Source organism: Mustelus asterias, chromosome 22, assembly GCF_964213995.1.
Source record: "Mustelus asterias chromosome 22, sMusAst1.hap1.1, whole genome shotgun sequence".
Lineage (NCBI taxonomy): Eukaryota > Metazoa > Chordata > Chondrichthyes > Carcharhiniformes > Triakidae > Mustelus > Mustelus asterias.
In genome coordinates this window covers 70,929,669-70,947,402 of record NC_135822.1, presented here as the reverse complement: position 1 = coordinate 70,947,402, position 17,734 = coordinate 70,929,669, and the positions used below count along the sequence as shown (strand labels likewise).

Genomic DNA, 17,734 nt, shown 5'->3' with positions numbered 1-17,734 from the left:
AGAATAGTTACAGTGCAGGAAGAAGCCGTTTGACCCATTGTGCCTGCACTGGTTCTCCGAATGAATAATTCACCAGGTTCCATTCTCCCACCTTCTGCCCCTGACCCAGCTTACTCTTCCTTTTCAGATAACAGTCTTTCTGAATGCTTCAATCAATTGAACCAGTCTCTGCCGCACTCCCAGGCAGTGTGTTCCAAACCCTAACCACTCTCTGTCTGAGGAAAGTACTTCCTCCTACCACTTTCACATCTGAGGGATCCTATGTATGTTTAGCCCTGTTCGCAAAGACTTCATTTAACACATTTCTGCTGATGCAAATACATGTTAGACTGTCAGGGTTAACTAACAAAGCTAACTTGACTACATTTTAAAACTCAGAAGGCATGCTGGATTAGCTAAAAATTGGCTGCATTCCTGAAGGGTACACATCAGGCAAACAACAGCAGCAGCAAGACCTGTTTGCCAGCCAGAGACAGCATGGGAAGGACACTGACGATAACGAGATAAGGGTTGAGATATAGTTTGGATTTTAGTGTGTGTTTATGCAGTTGGTCTCCAAGATCCTGTTCAAACTCAGCTCAGCGACTGGCTTCGCAGCCAGCCTCAGAGTTTGCTTTCTCTTTTTGGCTTTTGTCAAGTTAAATTTCTTAAGCTCTGTTCAATAAGAGGTATTCATTTCAAAAATCGTACCAAGTACAGTCCCCATGTCTGTTCAGAGGAATGAATGGACCCGACAACATCTTTTTGTAATTATTTGAAAAGTGCGCCCTCCTGTCCTCTACCCTTTCAGGAATTGGAACAGTTACTCCCTGCCTATTCCGTCACATGACAAAAAGAATGAACTGTGGAACCTACTTGGTTGATAGCTCCAGAACTTCCAGTGCACATTGCACTCACTTGTGCCAAACCGATTGTGTCTCCGGTGAAGTCCACGTAACTGGAGAAAGAGAAACACCAAGTATGTTGACTCAATAAGTAACTGTCTCATCAATAACAGGTCTTAATGGCGGCACAGTGGTTAGCACTGCTGCCTCACAGCGCCAGGGACCCGGGTTCGATTCCTGGCTTGGGTCATTGTCTGTGTGGAATTTACACGTTCTCCCCATGTCTCTGTGGGTTTCCTCCGGGTGCTCCAGTTTCCTCCCACACTCCAAAGATAGAGTCATAGAGGTTGACAGCATGGAAACAGGCCCTTTGACCCAACTTGACTCTAGGCTAGTCCCAATTGCCCGCGTTTGGCCCATATCCCTCTATATCCATCTTACCCACGTAACTGTCTAAATGCTTTTTAAAAGACAAAAATTGTACCCGCCTCGACTACTGCCTCTGGCAGCTCGTTCCAGATGCTCACCACCCTCTGAGTGAAAAAATTGCCCCTCTGGACCCTTTTGTATCTCTCCCCTCTCACCTTAAACCTATGCCCTCTAGTTTTAGACTCCCCTACCTTTGGGAAAGGATGTTGACTATCTAGCTGATCTATGCTCCTCATTATTTTATAGACCTCTATAAGATCACCCCTCAGCCTCCTACGCTTCAGGTGGTCTGGCCATGCTAAATTGTTCTTTGGTGTCCCAAGATGTGTAGATTAGGTATGTTGACCATGCTAAATTGCTCCTTAGTCACCAAAGACATGTAGGTTAGATGTATTACCATTGTTAACTTGTGGGGTTACAGGGATAGTGCCTGGGTAAGATAGTCTGTTGGGGAGTCGGGGCTGAGTTGATGGGCTGAATGGTCTCCTTCTACACTGTGGGGATTCTCAGATTGGTTTTTTCAGAAATGGTTTTGCTTGAGGCGGAGAGGTGACAGCACTGGGAATGGATTGACTTCTCACCCTTGAGTTGGGTGGTGAACATTGGGCAGAATTTACACCCCAAATACAGCAGGCACCAAAGCCAAGGTGACCCTTGGCCACTCTGCTCCAGTACTGATCTCGATTCAGCACGATCGACCAGACTGACTCCGAGTGTCAGCCAGCTGTGGCTCAGTCAATCGCACGCTTGCATCTGAGACACAGAGTTCTGTGTTCAAGCCATACTCCAACTTTTCCGTACCACCCTGCCAGCGGGATATTCCATTCCCACCAAACTCAATGGAATTTTGAAAGGCTCACCGCATTTTACATCCCTACGCTAACTAAAGCATTGCACATGCCTGCCTGCGAAAACCATCTCAAACCCTTTATCCAGCGGTCTCTCTTTATCAGTGCTCAGAATATTATCTGTCACCCGCGTTTCTTCACAGCTTAATTAACGTCTCATTGAAAAAGAGTCACATATTTTCATTTCCCATGGGTTTTTCAGGGACCTGGTGAAGGGGACGAGTGGTTCACTGTCACAGCAATGCTGCCACACATCCCTGTCCACATCACAACACTGCCATCATCCTTCACAATGGCAGCAAATATTGGAACATAGGAATTAGGAGCAGAAGTAGGCAATTCGAGCCGGCTCCGCCATTCAATCAGACCATGGCCTTCTCGCCCCTCGTCTCATATCCACCTCCCCACCTGTTCCCCATATCTCTTGAACCTGTTTCTTTATTCGAGATGTATCCATCTCCTTGTTGAAACCATTCAATGATTCAGACTTCACCGCGCTCTGGGGCAGCGAGTTCCACAAATTCACCACCCTCTGCGAGAAGTAGTTCCTCCTCATCTCAGTTTTAAATCTACTGCCTCTCGACCTATCCCTGTGACCTCTTGTCCTAGATTGCCCCATATCAGGAAACATAGAATCATCGAATCATTGAATCCCTACAGTGCAGAAGGAGGCCATTCAACCCATCGAGTCTGCACCGGCCATAATCCCATCCAGGCCCTATCCCCGTAACCCCTCATAACTTTTCTCATAGGGGAATTTCACAGTAACTTCATTGCAGTGTTAATTGTGACTTACTTGTGACTAATAAATAAGTTAATTAAAAGTATTTACCCTGCTATCCCCCTGACACAAGGGTTAATTTAGCACGGCCAATCAACCTAATGCGCACATCTTTGGAGTGTGGGAGGAAACCGGAGCACCCGGAGGAAACCCACGCAGACACAGGGAAAATGTGCAAACTCCACACAGACAGTGACCCGAGCCTGGGATTGAACCCGGGTCCCTGGCGCTGTGAGGCAGCAGTGCTAACCACTGTGCCACGGTCTACATTGACCTTATCAATCCCTTTTAAAATTTTATACACCTCGATCAGATCCCCCTCTCATCTTTCTAAACTCCAGCGAGTACAAGCCCAAACTGTTTAATCTCTCCTCATATGCCAACCCTTTCATCCCCGCAATCAATCTGGGAGCGAGGCTCCTCAAGGTGACAACAAGACTTACGTAATAAATTGGATGTTGTCGTGTTGTTTCCTTGGGAGCAGCTGTTTTCTCCGCCACTCCAGAATGTTATTCAGAGTTTTACCAGAATCCTTTTCCACGGATATTTTATCTCCGGTTGACCAGATCTCCAGACCAATCAGAGCAATGTGTGTTCTTAAAGGTTGGTAAAGCTGTGGAAAAGGAGAAGAGCGATCAGTATTTTCAACGTTGAATTGAAATGCTTCGAGCTAATAGTGCTGTCTGGTCCCTACTCACGGAGTATAAGAACTGCTGGTGGCGCAGTGGTTAGTACTGCCTCACAGTGCCAGGGACCCGGGTTCGATTCCCAGCTTGGGTCACTGTCTGTGCGGAGTCTGCACGTTCTCCCCGTGTCTGCGTGGGTTTCCTCCGGTTTCCTCCCACACTCCAAAGACGCGTGAGTTAGGGGGATTGGCCATGCTAAATTGCCTCTTCGTATCAGGGGGATTAGCAGGGGTAAATACACAGGGTTACGGGGATAGGGCCTGGATGGGATTGTAGTCGGTGCAGACTCGATGGGCTGAATGGCCTCCTACTGCACTGTAAGATTCTATGATTCTATGAATATAAGAAAGGCTGGCGGCATGGTGGCACAGTGGGTTAGCACTGCTGCCTCACAGCGCCCGGGACCTGGGTTCGATTCCCAGCTTGGGTCACTGTCTGTGTGGAGTCTGCACGTTCTCCCCATGTCTGTGTGAGATGACCAAAAGCTTGGTCAAAGGGGGAAAGTTTCAAGGACAATCTCTAAAGAGGGCAGCGACGTGGAGAGAGAGGGCGGCACGGTGGCACAATGGTTAGTGCCGCTGCCTCACAGCGCCAGGGACACGGATTCAATTCCAGCCTCGGGTCACTGTCTTTGCGGAGTCTGCATGTTCTCCCCGTGTCTGCGTGGGTTTCCTCCGGGTGCTCTGGTTTCCTCCCAGGTGCAGGTTAGGTGGATTGGCCATGCTAAATTGCCCCGAGTGTCAGGGGGAGTAGCAGGGTAAACACGTGGGATTATTGGGATAAGGCCCGGGTGGGATTGTTGTCAGTGCAGGCTCGATGGGCCGAATGGCCTCCTTCTACACTGTATTGGTTCTATGATTCTAGCCAGTGACACCCACATCATATAAAGCAAGTTAAATAGAGAAAACAGCAGGAAGTGGGGAATGTTGCGAAGGTGTTGGCGATGGTTCTGACTGGCTCCAGAGATGTTCCTGTGTTCCCCTTCACAATCTACACAGCAGACCGATACCCCCTCCCCTCCATCCCAACAGCAGCAAGGTTAGAACAGCACTGCGGATGGAAATGCGTGGACCATCGCCCCACCCAGCCAGCACCATTCCCCTTTGGCTGCAGCGCCGGTGGTTTTCCCATCGGCACCACTGGCACGGTGCCCAGAAGGTTGACACGCCAAGTTGTCAGAAAGTGGCAGGGACGAAGCAAGTTCGAGTTACGGAGAACAGCCTGTGGTGGAATGGTCTGGCACGTTGGGGGTTAATGTGTCAGTCGCACAGTGAGCTGAGAGGATCCCTGACCCAGGGTCAGTGTGGTTTTGGCGAGAGATATGTTAAGATTTAGGATGCAGCTGGCTCTCTCTCCGCCTGTACCCTTTCCTGTTTATTGGTATTGAGTTACAAGTAGTTAATGATTACTTGCTGCTGTTAACATAAGGAAGAGTACAAAGGCTTCTTTAACAGACACATTCTGTAATCGGAAACATCTCAGCAGGAGCCTTCTGTGTGACGGGCCCAGGCAGGCAAGCAGGTCTAGCATGCAGAGTGGCAAACAATTTCTGTGGCATTCCAGTACATTGTACAGGCTGCACATTTGTACTTAAGAGTTTGATTGATACACCAAATCATAGTCGTTCACTCTGTAGCCACTTACATCACAGTAACAACTACATCCCAAAAACCCTTCATCGGCTGTGAACTGCTTCGAGATGTCTTGTGATTGTGGGCGGCACGGTGGCAGTCTTAGCGCTGCTGCCTCACAGCGCCAGGGACCCCAGTTCGATTCCTGACTTGGGTCACTGTCTGTGTGGAGGCTGCACGTTCTCCCCATGTCTGCGTGGGTTTCCTCTGGGTGCTCTGGTTTCCTCCCACATTCCAAAGATGATGTGGGTGATGCCGGCGTTGGATTGGGATAGGCACAGTAAGAAGTCTCACAACACCAGGTTAAAGTCCAACAGGTTTATTTGGTAGCACGAGCTTTCGGAGCGCTGCCCCTTCATCAGGACCTGTTGGACTTTAACCTGGTGTTGTGAGACTTCTTACTGTGCCTTCTCCAAAGATGTGCAGGTTAGGTTGATTGGCTGTGTTAAATTGCCCCTTAGTGTCCAACAATGTGCCGGTTAGGTGGATTGGCCATGCTAAATTATCCCTTAGTGTCAGGGGGACTAGCTAAGGTAAATGTGTGGGGTTATGGGGATAGGGCCTGGGTGGGATTGTTGTGGGTGCGGACTCGATGGACCGAATGGCCTCTTTCTGCACTCCAGGGATTCTATGATTCTAAGAAATACAAATTCTTCCTTTCTCAATGGCTTCAGAAAGTTAGTTTTCCTGATGTGACTGGGCGGTCAAGTGCTGTCCGTCCATGGTGAGGAATATTTCCCCCATTTGAACGCAGAGTCAGTTATACTTTCACACTGGTTGCAGCACAGATAGACACTGTATCCAGTCCCTCCTCGTCCTCTCCTCGGGATGTGCCCGACTCTCGGAAGGTTGCACAGTGCAGCGGCAATTCCCCATTTCTTTCCTGCCCTTCCCAGTGAATGACCAGACAGATACCCAACTCAGGGTGAGATCTGAACACCTCACACGGGGTTACAGGAACACCTCAGCGACGCATTCACAAAGGGTATGGACCGGGACTGAGCTCCGCAATGGAACCTCTCTCTGGCCTGATTAAAACTCCAACAAAGCACAAGCAACATCTCAATCTCAGGCTGAACCTGGTCAGGTCAACGAGTGAAGGTGGTCGGCTAGGTTTGGGGTGTTCAGCTTACCTCGATGACTGAGAAATTAGTGGAGGTGTACACGTGCTAACTTCTAGAGTCAAGGAGTTTGAGAGATGCAGACAGCCAAATCTCCAGAATGAAACATCGAAGAGGCAAAAAATGGTAGAATTGCCAGCACCTTCAGAGGGAGGCAGGCCAGTACATCCGACAGCTCGAGAGGCGAGCTTCCAACTAACAGACCAAAACCTTCAGACAGCCTGAGCTATCCAAGAGTTACAGATACAGCGGATTGTAGATATTCTCCTCTGCAAGATGCAGTCCTATCATCACTGACCCAGTCATCGAGGTAAGCTGTTTCTACAAAGAGGGCAATTTACACCTGATTCCGTCCAGATGCCTGCTAATCTTGTTACTGGGAAAAATGCAGTTCATCTAACCCAATCTAACCTGGTCATCTCGGCTGGACCGTGTGGTAACTATGAACTGGATTTGACTCATGCCATCAAGAAATAAGGATGAGGGTTGCAAAATTAGATATTGTTTGGGAAAAAGCATGTCTCAGTGAGTTCAGGGGACTGTGGATATAGTTTGGGAATGAAAGGTAATCTCAGGGAGACAGTGTGCTTAATCATTCATACTCTGAAGTATCACTTTGTATTATAGTCTTGTCTTGTTGAGTGCTTTCCATTTACTTTTATGAATATTCTTTATTAATTGTTTACACAAAGACAGCATGGGGTTGTATCTATCTTGTCCCGAACATTAACCCACACAAATATACACCACGACAAACCAGTGTTTCAAGTTGGGACACTCTTGCATATTGGGATTCGGAACAAAACACACATCCGAGGGAGAGATGAGGAGAGTGATAGGTACAGATCAGAATACTCGAGAGAGAGAGAGAGAGAGAGAGAATGCCCTCCAGGCTCTGGTCAAAACATTGGAGTGGAGGTCCTGTGGACTTTCCCCAATCAATGAGTTCAAATTCAACCCTGCCCACAGCAGCTGCTCGGGGACATGTTGAGATGGAAGAGTGAAGCGATTGTTCAGGGAAAGGATGATCAGTTCCTGGGGCAGGAAGGATAGAAAGCAGGGGAGGGAGGGGGACAGGGGGCAGAATGTTGCTCTCCGTCAGTCAGGGAGCAGTAGGAGCAGTTTGGTAGTGTCAGAATGACTTACCAGGTTGACGTGATTCACTGCCTCAAACACCCTTTGCTTCACCGCATCGTGCGAACCGAACTGCAAGAACTGAAAGGCAAACAGAGCGATAGAGGCAGCCATTAGACACAGAACACACAGCCACATCAAAATCAGCGTACTTAATCTGGGAAACTGAGCGCTCCACCATGGGCAGCACAGTGGCACAGTGGGTTAGCACTACTGTCTCACAGCGCCAGGGACCCGGGTTCGATTCCAGTCTCGGGTCACTGTCAGAGTGGAGTTTGCACATTCTCCCCGTGTCCGTGTGGGTTTCCTCCCACAATCCGAAAGATGTGCTGGTTAGGTGGATTGGTCATGGTAAATTGCCCCTTAGTATCCAAAGATGTATAGGTTAGGAGGATTGGCCATGCTAAATTGCCCCTTAGTGTCCAAAGATGTGTAGGTTAGGGGGATTGGCCATGCTAAATTGCCCCTTAGTGTCCAAAGATGTGTAGGTTAGGGGGATTGGCCATGCTAAATTGCCCCTTAGTGTCCAAAGATGTGGAGGTTAGGTGGATTGGCCATGCTAAATTGCCCCTTAGTGCCCAAAGATGTGTAGGTTAGGTGGATTGGCCATGCTAAATTGCCCTTTAGTGTCTCAAGATGTGCAGGTTAGGGGGAATTAACGGGTAAATACGTGGGGTTACTGCCAGGATGGGGTGCTCTGTCATCGAGTCGGTGCAGACTCAATGGGCCGAATGGCCTCCTTCTGCACTTTAGCGATTTTATGATTCTGTCTCAATTTCTCATTGCGACCACCGTCCACTGCAGGACTGAGGGGGTGCTGCACTGTCGGAGGTGCAGCCCCTCAGATGGGAGACAAAATTGAGGTCTTCCCTCTCTGACAAACGTGAAAGATCCCATTGAACTGTTGGAAAGACCAAAGCAGCTCTTCCTGGCTTCCCATCCTTCAGCCAGTCTGCTCCTGGTTTTGTCTGGGGAAGGCGCAGATTTCAGATCTCCACTTCCTGTGTGGGATGTGGGTAATACTTCCGAGGCCAGTGCTTATCACCCATCCTCGCCATGTTTCCCACAGGACAGCAGTGACCACCCTTCAGGGGCATTTCATTGGCTGTGCGGCGCTATTGGGGTTTGCCCTGACACCAGGAAAGGGGAAATAAAAATGCAGGTGCTTTCTGTAAAAGGAGGATGTGTTACCCAACCACACAGCTGGTTAACCAAGGTTAGACTGGGTGGCAAACTTGCTGCAAAAACAGAAAAGAGAGTATGGGTTCAGGAGATTCTCCAACATCACAGCCAGCAAGGACGGAGAATGTGGCGCTCCGCCAAATCTCTGTTCACTGCAGCGGGACTGGAGAATCCCAGCCAAGGGCGAGATCGGAGAATTCCGGCTGATTACTTGGGAAACGGTTTCCCAGTGGGACCAATGCTTGAATTCTCATTTTCCACGATCTACCTCAATGATTGGCACCCGGAATTACACAGACAGTTTACAGATGCACCATAGAAAGCATTCTTTCTATGGACCTTGGGGTCCGGGTCCATAGGACTCTTAAATCGGCCTCGCAAGTGGAGGATGCGGTCAAGAAGGCGTACGGCGTACTGGCCTTCATTAATCGAGGGATTGAGTTTAGGAGTCGGGAGATAATGCTGCAGCTTTATAGGACCCTGGTTAGACCCCACTTGGAGTACTGCGCGCAGTTCTGGTCACCTCATTACAGGAAAGATGTTGAAGCCATTGAAAGGGTGCAGAGGAGATTTACAAGGATGTTGCCTGGATTGGGGGGCATGCCTTATGAGGATAGGTTGAGGGAGCTTGGTCTCTTCTCCCTGGAGAGACGAAGGATGAGAGGTGACCTGATAGAGGTTTACAAGATGTTGAGAGGTCTGGATAGGGTAGACTCCCAGAGGCTATTTCCAAGGGCTGAAATGGTTGCTACGAGAGGACACAGGTTTAAGGTGCTGGGGGGTAGGTACAGAGGAGATGTCAGGGGTAAGTTTTTCACTCAGAGGGTGGTGGGTGAGTGGAATCGGCTGACGTCGGTGGTGGTGGAGGCAAACTCGTTGGGGTCTTTTAAGAGACTTCTGGATGAGTACATGGGATTTAATGGGATTGAGGGCTATAGATAGGCCTAGAGGTGGGGATGTGATCGGCGCAACTTGTGGGCCGAAGGGCCTGTTTGTGCTGTGGCTTTCTATGTTCTATGTTCTATGTATCACAGCTTGGTATGGCTCCTGCTCTGCCCAAGACCGCAAGGAACTACAAAAGGTCGTGAATGTAGCCCAATCCATCACGCAAACCAGTCTCCCAACAATTGACTCTGTCAACACTTCCCGCTGCCTCGGCAAAGCAGCCAGCATAATTAAGGACCCCATGCACCTTGGAAATTCTCTCTTCCACCTTCTTCGTCGAGAAAAAGCAACAAAAATCTGAGGTCACGTACCAACCGACTCAAGAACAGCTTCTTCCCTGCTGCTGTCAGACTTTTGAATGGACCTACCTTGCATTAAGTTGATCTTTCTCTATACCCTAGCTATGACTGTAACACTACATTCTGCACTCTCTCCTTTCCTTCTCTATGAACGGTATGCTTTGTCTGTATAGCGCGCAAGAAACAATACTTTTCACTGTATACTAATACATGTGACAATAATAAATCAAATCAAATCAAAATTTTCAATGACTTGGGCAGATTGGCAGAAGGAGCAGACAGCTGGAAAATTCACTGGAATTAAACATGTGGCGGTATATTTTGATGGGTAGATGAGATCAGATAACACAAGTTTGGAAATGAGAGAGTGCAGAATGTAGTGTTACAGTCATAGCTAGGGTGTAGGGAAAGATCAACTTAATGCGAGGTAGGTCCATTCAAAAGTCTGATGGCAGCAGGGAAGAAGCTGTTCTTGAGTCAGTTGGTATGTAACCTCAGACTTCTGTATCTTTTTCTCGATGGAAGAAGGTGGAAAAGAGAATTTCTGGGGTGCGTGGGGTCCTTGATTATGCTGGCTGCATTGCTGAGGCAGCAGGAAGTGTAGACAGAGTCAATGGATGGGAGGTTGGTTTGCGTGATGGACTGGGCTTTGTAGTTTCTTGCGGTCTTGGACAGAGCAGGAGCCATACCAAGTTAAAGTGAAGTTAATGCTTATTTATTTAATTTACCTATTGTTATTAGTTACAAGTAGTCTGACATTAACACTGCAATGAAGTTACTGCGAAAATCCCCCAGTGGCCACACTCCGGCACCTGTTTGGGTACATTGAGGGAGAATTTGGCCAATGCACCTAACCTGCACATTTTGCGGACTGTGGGAGGAAACTGGAGCACCCGGAGAAAACCCGCGCAGACACGGGGAGAACATGCAGACTCCGCACAGACAGTGACCCAAGCCGGGAATCGAACCCTGGTCCCTGGCGCTGTGAGGCAGCAGTGCTAACCACTGTGCCACCCCATGGCCGTGATACAACCAGAAAGAATGCTTTCTATGGTGCATCTGTAAAAGTTGGTGAGAGTCGTAGCGGACATGCCAAATTTCCTTAGTCTTCTGTGAAAGTAGAGGGGTTGGTGGGCTTTTTTGACTATAGTGTCGGCATGGGGGGACCAGGACAGGTTGTTGGTGATCTGGACACCTAAAAACCTGAAGCTCTTGACCATTTCCACTTCATCCCTGTTGATGCAGATAGGGCCACATACACAGCTCTGAGCTCCATTTCGACAATAAGGACTGATGGACCGGAGAAGGTGCAAAGATGATTAACAAGTATTAGCCCGGAAGGAGGTGACACGACTTCACAGGAAAGGCTGGGGGTCTCTTCTGTGGATTGGGGGAGATTCAGGGTTGGTCTGGTTGGCAGTGGTCACAAAGAAATCTGAACAGTTTATGTTTTAATTTGATTTGATTTATTATTGTCAGATGTATTAGTATACAGTGAAAAGTATTGTTTCTTGCACGAAGCAAAACTTTTCACCGTATACTAATACATGTGACAATAATAAATCAAGTCAAATCAAAAATAGTAGGCTAGATAGAGAAAATCACTTCCCCTTCTGCAGGGAGGTCCAACTCGAGGAGCCACAAATATCAGATAGTCCAGGAAATTTGGGACAAACTTTTTTGGCTAGAGGGTGCTGAGACCATGGAATTAGCTGTCACTGGGAGTGCTTAGATCATAAGATTTGGAGGATCATAATTATGATTGGAGGATAGCTAATGTGGTCCCGTTATTTAAGAAGGGTAGGAAGGATAACCCGGGTAATTATAGGCCGGTGAGCTTGACGTCCGTGGTGGGGAAGTTGTTGGAGAAGATTCTTAGAGATAGGATATATGCGCATTTAGAAAGGAATAAACTCATTAACGATAGTCAGCATGGTTTTGTGAGAGGGAGGTCATGCCTCACTAACCTGGTGGAGTTTTTTGAAGAAGTGACCAGAATGGTTGACGAGGGAAGGGCCGTGGATGTCGTCTATATGGACTTTAGTAAAGCGTTTGACAAAGTCCCTCATGGTAGGCTGGTGAAAAAGGTTGGATCTCATGGGATAAAGGGGGAGGTGGCTAGATGGGTGGAGAACTGGCTTGGTCACAGAAGACAGAGGGTGGTAGTGGAAGGGTCTTTTTCCGGCTGGAGGCCTGTGACTAGTGGTGTTCCGCAGGGCTCTGTATTGGGACCTCTGCTGTTTGTGATTTATATAAACGATCTGGAAGAAGGTGTAACTGGGGTGATCAGTAAGTTTGCAGACGACACAAAATTGGCAGGACTTGCAGATAGTGAGGAGCATTGTCAGAAGCTACAGAAGGATATAGATAGGCTGGAAATTTGGGCAAAGAAATGGCAGATGGAGTTCAATCCTGACAAATGCGAAGTGATGCATTTTGATAGAAATAATGTAGGGAGGAGCTATACGATAAATGGCAGAACCATGAAGGGTGTAGGTACACAGAGGGACCTGGGTGTGCGAGTCCATAGATCCTTGAAGGTGACGTCACAGGTGGAGAAGGTGGTGAAGAAGGCATATGGCATGCTTGCCTTTATAGGACGGGGCATAGAGAATAAAAGTTGGGGTCTGATGTTGCAGATGTATAGAACGTTGGTTCGGCCGCATCTGGAATACTGCGTCCAGTTCTGGTCGCCACACTACCAGAAGGACGTGGAGGCTTTGGAGAGAGTGCAGAGGAGGTTTACCAGGATGTTGCCTGGTATGGAGGGGCTTAGTTATGAGGAGAGATTGGGTAAACTGGGGTTGTTCTCCCTGGAAAGACGGAGGATGAGGGGAGACTTAATAGAGGTGTATAAAATTATGAAAGGCATAGATAGGGTGAACGGTGGGAAGCTTTTCCCCAGGTCGGTGGTGACGTTCACGAGGGGTCATAGGTTCAAGGTGAAGGGGGGGAGGTTTAACACAGATATCAGAAGGACATGTTTTACACAGAGGGTGTTGGGGGGCCTGGAATGCGCTGCCAGGCAAGGTGGTGGAGGCGGACACACTGGGAATGTTTAAGACTTATCCAGACAGCCACATGAACGGAGTGGGAATGGAGGGATACAAAAGAATGGTCTAGTTTGGACCAGGGAGCGGCGCGGGCTCGGAGGGCCGAAGGGCCTGTTCCTGTGCTGTATTGTTCTTTGTTCTTTGTTCTTTATTTAGGAACAGAATTAGGCCATTCGGCCCATCGAGTCTGCTCCGCCATTCAATCATGGCTGATAAGTTTCTCAACCCCATTCTCCTGCCTTTTCCTCATAACCTTTGATCCCCTTACCAATCAAGAACCTATCTACCTCTGTCTTAAAGACACTCAATGACCTGGCCCCCACAGCCTTCTGTGGCAATTAATTCCACAGATTCACCACCTTCTGGCTGAAGAAATTTCTCCTCATCTCGGTTCTAAAGGGTTGTCACTTTACTCTGAGGCTGTGCTCTCGGATCCGAGTCACTCCTACTCAGGGAGCGAATGCTGGAGGTGAATAGTTAAGGGAAATCTGGGTAAACACAAGTGAGAGAGGTAAGGGGAGTATGGTGATAGGGTGAGATGGAACAGGGAGCCTGTGTAGAGTATGGAGCAGTTGAGATGAATGGGCTGTTTGTGTGCTGTACACTCAGATTAACTACCTCATCAAGTCACTGTCTGCATCACTGTCAGCACAGTGGTTAGCACTGCTGCCTCACAGAGCCAGGGACCTGGGTTCGATTCCCGGCTCGGGTCACTGTCTGTGTGGAGCCTGCACGTTCTCCCCCCGTGTCTGCGTGGGTTTCCTCCGGGTGCTCCGGTTTCCTCCCACACTCAAAAAAATGTGCTGGTTAGGTGGATTGGCCGTGCTGAATTCTCCCTCAGTGTACCCGAACAAGTGCAGGAGTGTGGCGACTAGGGAATTTTCACAGTAACTTCATCGCAGTGTTAATGTCAGCCTACTTGTGATGAATAAATAAACCTTAAAAAGATTTTAGTCAAGATTACCCACCAGGACAGGTAGAAATATGATCTGATAATGGTTCACTCGGATAGATCAGCGTCCCAAGCACCACACAGTGGGATGGTCAGTAATAGACGGGGAGTCAGGCAGCAGTCGCTTGGTGTGTTGAACTCACCTCAGAGTAATCCGCCACCACGTACATCTCAATGTACCTCTTGGCCTTCAGGAAATCACTTCTCTGTAACAACAAGAAGAAGTGACTGGACACAACCCAATTAACTCCCATTGCCATCACTTACCAAGGCTACAAGATCCAATCGGAGTGTCAAGAAAGCTGCTTCAAGGATGTTGGATACCCGGGAGTGAGTTACAGACTGGAATCTAATCGAGGGGTTCAGGGGGATGGTTTATATATAGAATAGCAGATACCCGGGAGTGAGTTACAGACTGGAATCTAATCGAGGGGTTCAGGTTGGTTTATATATAGAATAACAGATACCCGGGAGTGTGTTACAGACTGGAATCTAATCAAGGGGTTCAGATGGTTTATATATAGAATAACAGATACCCCGGAATGAGTTACAGACTGGAATCTAATCGAGGGGTTCAGATGGTTTATACATAGAATAACAGATACCTGGGAGTGAGTTACAGACTGGAATCTAATCGAGGGGTTCGGGGAGGTTTATATATAGAATAGCAGATACCCGGGAGTGAGTTACAGACTGGAATCTAATCAAGGGCTTCGGGGTGGTTTATATATAGAATAACAGATACCTGGGAGAGAGTTACAGACTGGAATCTAATCGAGGGATTCGGATGGTGTATATATAGAATAACAGATACCCGGGAGTGTGTTACAGACTGGAATCTAATTGAGGGGTTCGGGTTGGTTTATATATAGAATAACAGATACCCGGGAGTGTGTTACAGACTGGAATCTAATTGAGGGGTTCGGGTTGGTTTATATATAGAATAACAGATACCCGGGAGTGTGTTACAGACTGGAATCTAATCGAGGGGTTCGGGTTGGTTTATATATAGAATAACAGATACCCGGGAGTGAGTTACAGACTGGAATCTAATCGAGGGGTTCGGGGTGGTTTATATATAGAATAACAGATACCCGGGAGTGAGTTACAGACTGGAATCTAATTGAGGGGTTCGGGGGGATGGTTTATATACAGAATAACAGATACCCGGGAGTGAGTTACAGACTGGAATCTAATTGAGGGGTTCGGGGGGATGGTTTATATACAGAATAACAGATACCCGGGAGTGAGTTACAGACTGGAATCTAATCGAGGGGTACGGAGTATTTTATATATACAATAACAGGTACCTAGGAATGAGTTAGAGACTGGAAACTATTCCTGTTTATGAAACGGTGGTGTGGTGAGCTAACCAGCAATTACTGCATCATGGGTCATCCGCAGAATAACAACCTTCCTCTCCCTCCTGACGTCACTTTCTGTTTAACCACTGTTACAACCAGTGCACAGTACGGAACTCCGGATACACCAGCACCAATTCTGTGCCGCACTGAGCGAGTGCTTCACTGTTGGTCGGGCTGTCTTTCAGGCAATTCCCTGAAATTAACCCAAGTTGCTGTCCACTTTGTTGGGTGGATGTGAACTATCTGTTGGCCACTATTCTGAAGACAGGCATGTGAGGCATCCCTGGCTAGTATTTACCCTTCAGACAAGACCCATTATCTAGTCGTGAGCACATCGATGATTGGGAGAGCTTCCTCTGCGTAAATTGGCCACTGAATACCCTACATTACAAGAATAACAAGACTTCAGAAATATTTCATTGGCTGCAGAGAACATTGGGATATGCTGAGGTGCCAGGTGCTACATAAATGCAAATCTTTCTTTCCCTCCTCTCGTGTTAACACAAGACAAACAGCTGACTTGCTTGAAATACCTCACGATCATTGCTGAAGGTTTCTTCCACTCTGGGCTCCGAGCTGTCCTCTGAGGTGTTGACCACGCCACAGGTTTTCAATGGCAGCCTAAGCTCCTCATACTTGTACAGCGCGTGCTCATCGCTGTCTGACTCTTTCAGAGGTTCCATCACGTACCTCTGGCCCTTCGTGCGGAAGTAGCCACTGGAAGAGAGACGTCAGGTCAACCAGGAAGCCTTAAACCAGCAAAGTTGTGCCCCAGACACGAAATGGCCCTTATGTCCCACAAATATTAATCACAAAAAGTTGGTTTGCAGGTGCAGCAGGTAATTAAGAAGGCAAATTAGGGACAGTCAGCATGGCTTTGTGAGTGGAAAATCATGTCTCACAAATTTCATCGAGTTTATTGAAGGGGTAACCAAGAAGGTAGATGAGGGCAGTGCAGTTGATGTTGTCTACATGGACTTTAGCAAGCCCTTTGGCAAGGTACCGCATGGTAGGTTGTTGCATAAGGTTAAATCTCACGGGATTCAGGGTGAGGTATCTAAATGGATACAAAATTGGCTTCTTGACAGAAGCCAGAGGGTGGTTGTAGAGAATTGTTTTTCAAACTGGAGGCCTGTGACCAGCGGTGTGCCTCAGGAATCAGTGCTGGGTCCACTGTTATTTGTCATTTATATTAATGATTTGGATGAGAATATAGGAGGCATGGTTAGTAAGTTTGCAGATGACACTAAGATTGGTGGCATGGTGGACAGTGAAGAAAGTTATCTCCAATTGCAACGGGATCTTGATCAATTGGGCCAGCGGGCTGACGAATGGCAGATGGAGTTTAATTTATACAAATGCGAGGTGATGCATTTTGGTAGATTGAACCAGGGCAGGACTTACTCAGTTAATGGTAGAGCGTTGGGGAGAGTTACAGAACAAAGAAATCTAGGGATACATGTTCATAGCTCCTTGAAAGTGGAGTCACAGGTGGACAGAGTGTTGAAGAAGGCATTCGGCATGCTTGGTTTCATTGGTCAGAACATTAAATACAGGAGTTGGGACGTCTTGTTGAAGTTGTACAAGACATTGGTAAGGCCACACTTGGAATACTGTGTGCAATTCTGGTCACCCTATTATAGAAAGGATATTATGAAACTAGAAAGAGTGCAGAAAAGATTTACTAGGATGCTACCGGAACTTGATGGAATGAGTTATAAGGAGAGGCTGGATAGACTGGGACTTTTTTCTCTGGAGCGTAGGAGGCTGAGGGTTGATTTTATAGAGGTCTATAAAATAATGAGGGGCATAGATCAGCTAGATAGTCAATATCTTTTCCCAAAAGTAGGGGACTTTAAAACTAGAGGGCATAGGTTTAAGGTGAGAGGGGAGAGATACAAAAGGGTCCAGAGGGGCAATTTTGTGACAAAGAGGGTGGTGAGTGTCTGGAACAAGCTGCCAGAGGTAGTAGTAGAGGAGGGTACAATTTTGTCTTTTAAAAAGCATTTAGACAGTTACATGGGTAAGATGGGTATAGAGGGATATGGGCCAAATGCGGGCAATTGGGACTAGCTTAGGGGTTTTAAAAAACAAAAGGGCAGCATGGACAAGTTGGGCCAAAGGGCCTGTTTCCATGCTGTAAACCTCTATGACTCTAAATGGAATTTTGTCCTTCATTGCTAGAGGGATGGAGTTTAAAAACAGCGAGGTTATGTTGCACCTGTATAAGGTGTTGGTGAGGCCACACCTGGAGTACTGTGTACAGTTTTGGTCTCCTTACTTGAGAAAGGATATACTGGCACTGGAGGGGGTGCAGAGGAGATTCACTAGGTTGATTCCGGAGTTGAGAGGGTTGGCTTATGAGGAGATACTGAGTAGACTGGGGCTATACTCATTGGAATTCAGAAGAATGAGGGGGGATCTTATAGAAACATATAAGATTATTAAGGGAATAGATAAGATAGAAGCAGGGAAGTTGTTTCCA

General features: G+C 47.6%; 1 protein-coding gene across 2 annotated transcripts in view; it reads right to left on the bottom strand.

Annotated features, from left to right (window-relative positions):
* The window catches only part of LOC144510168 (zinc metalloproteinase-disintegrin-like MTP4), a 91,517-nt gene that overhangs the window by 30,139 nt on the left and 43,644 nt on the right, over positions 1-17,734 (bottom strand). For both annotated transcript variants that reach the window (XM_078239594.1, XM_078239596.1), the window contains exons 7-11: positions 15,783-15,966; positions 14,029-14,091; positions 7,467-7,535; positions 3,326-3,495; positions 856-937 (exon numbers count right to left, since the gene is read on the bottom strand). In XM_078239594.1, coding sequence (XP_078095720.1) covers positions 856-937; positions 3,326-3,495; positions 7,467-7,535; positions 14,029-14,091; positions 15,783-15,966 — 568 coding nt within the window. The remainder of the gene's footprint in view (positions 1-855; positions 938-3,325; positions 3,496-7,466; positions 7,536-14,028; positions 14,092-15,782; positions 15,967-17,734) is intronic.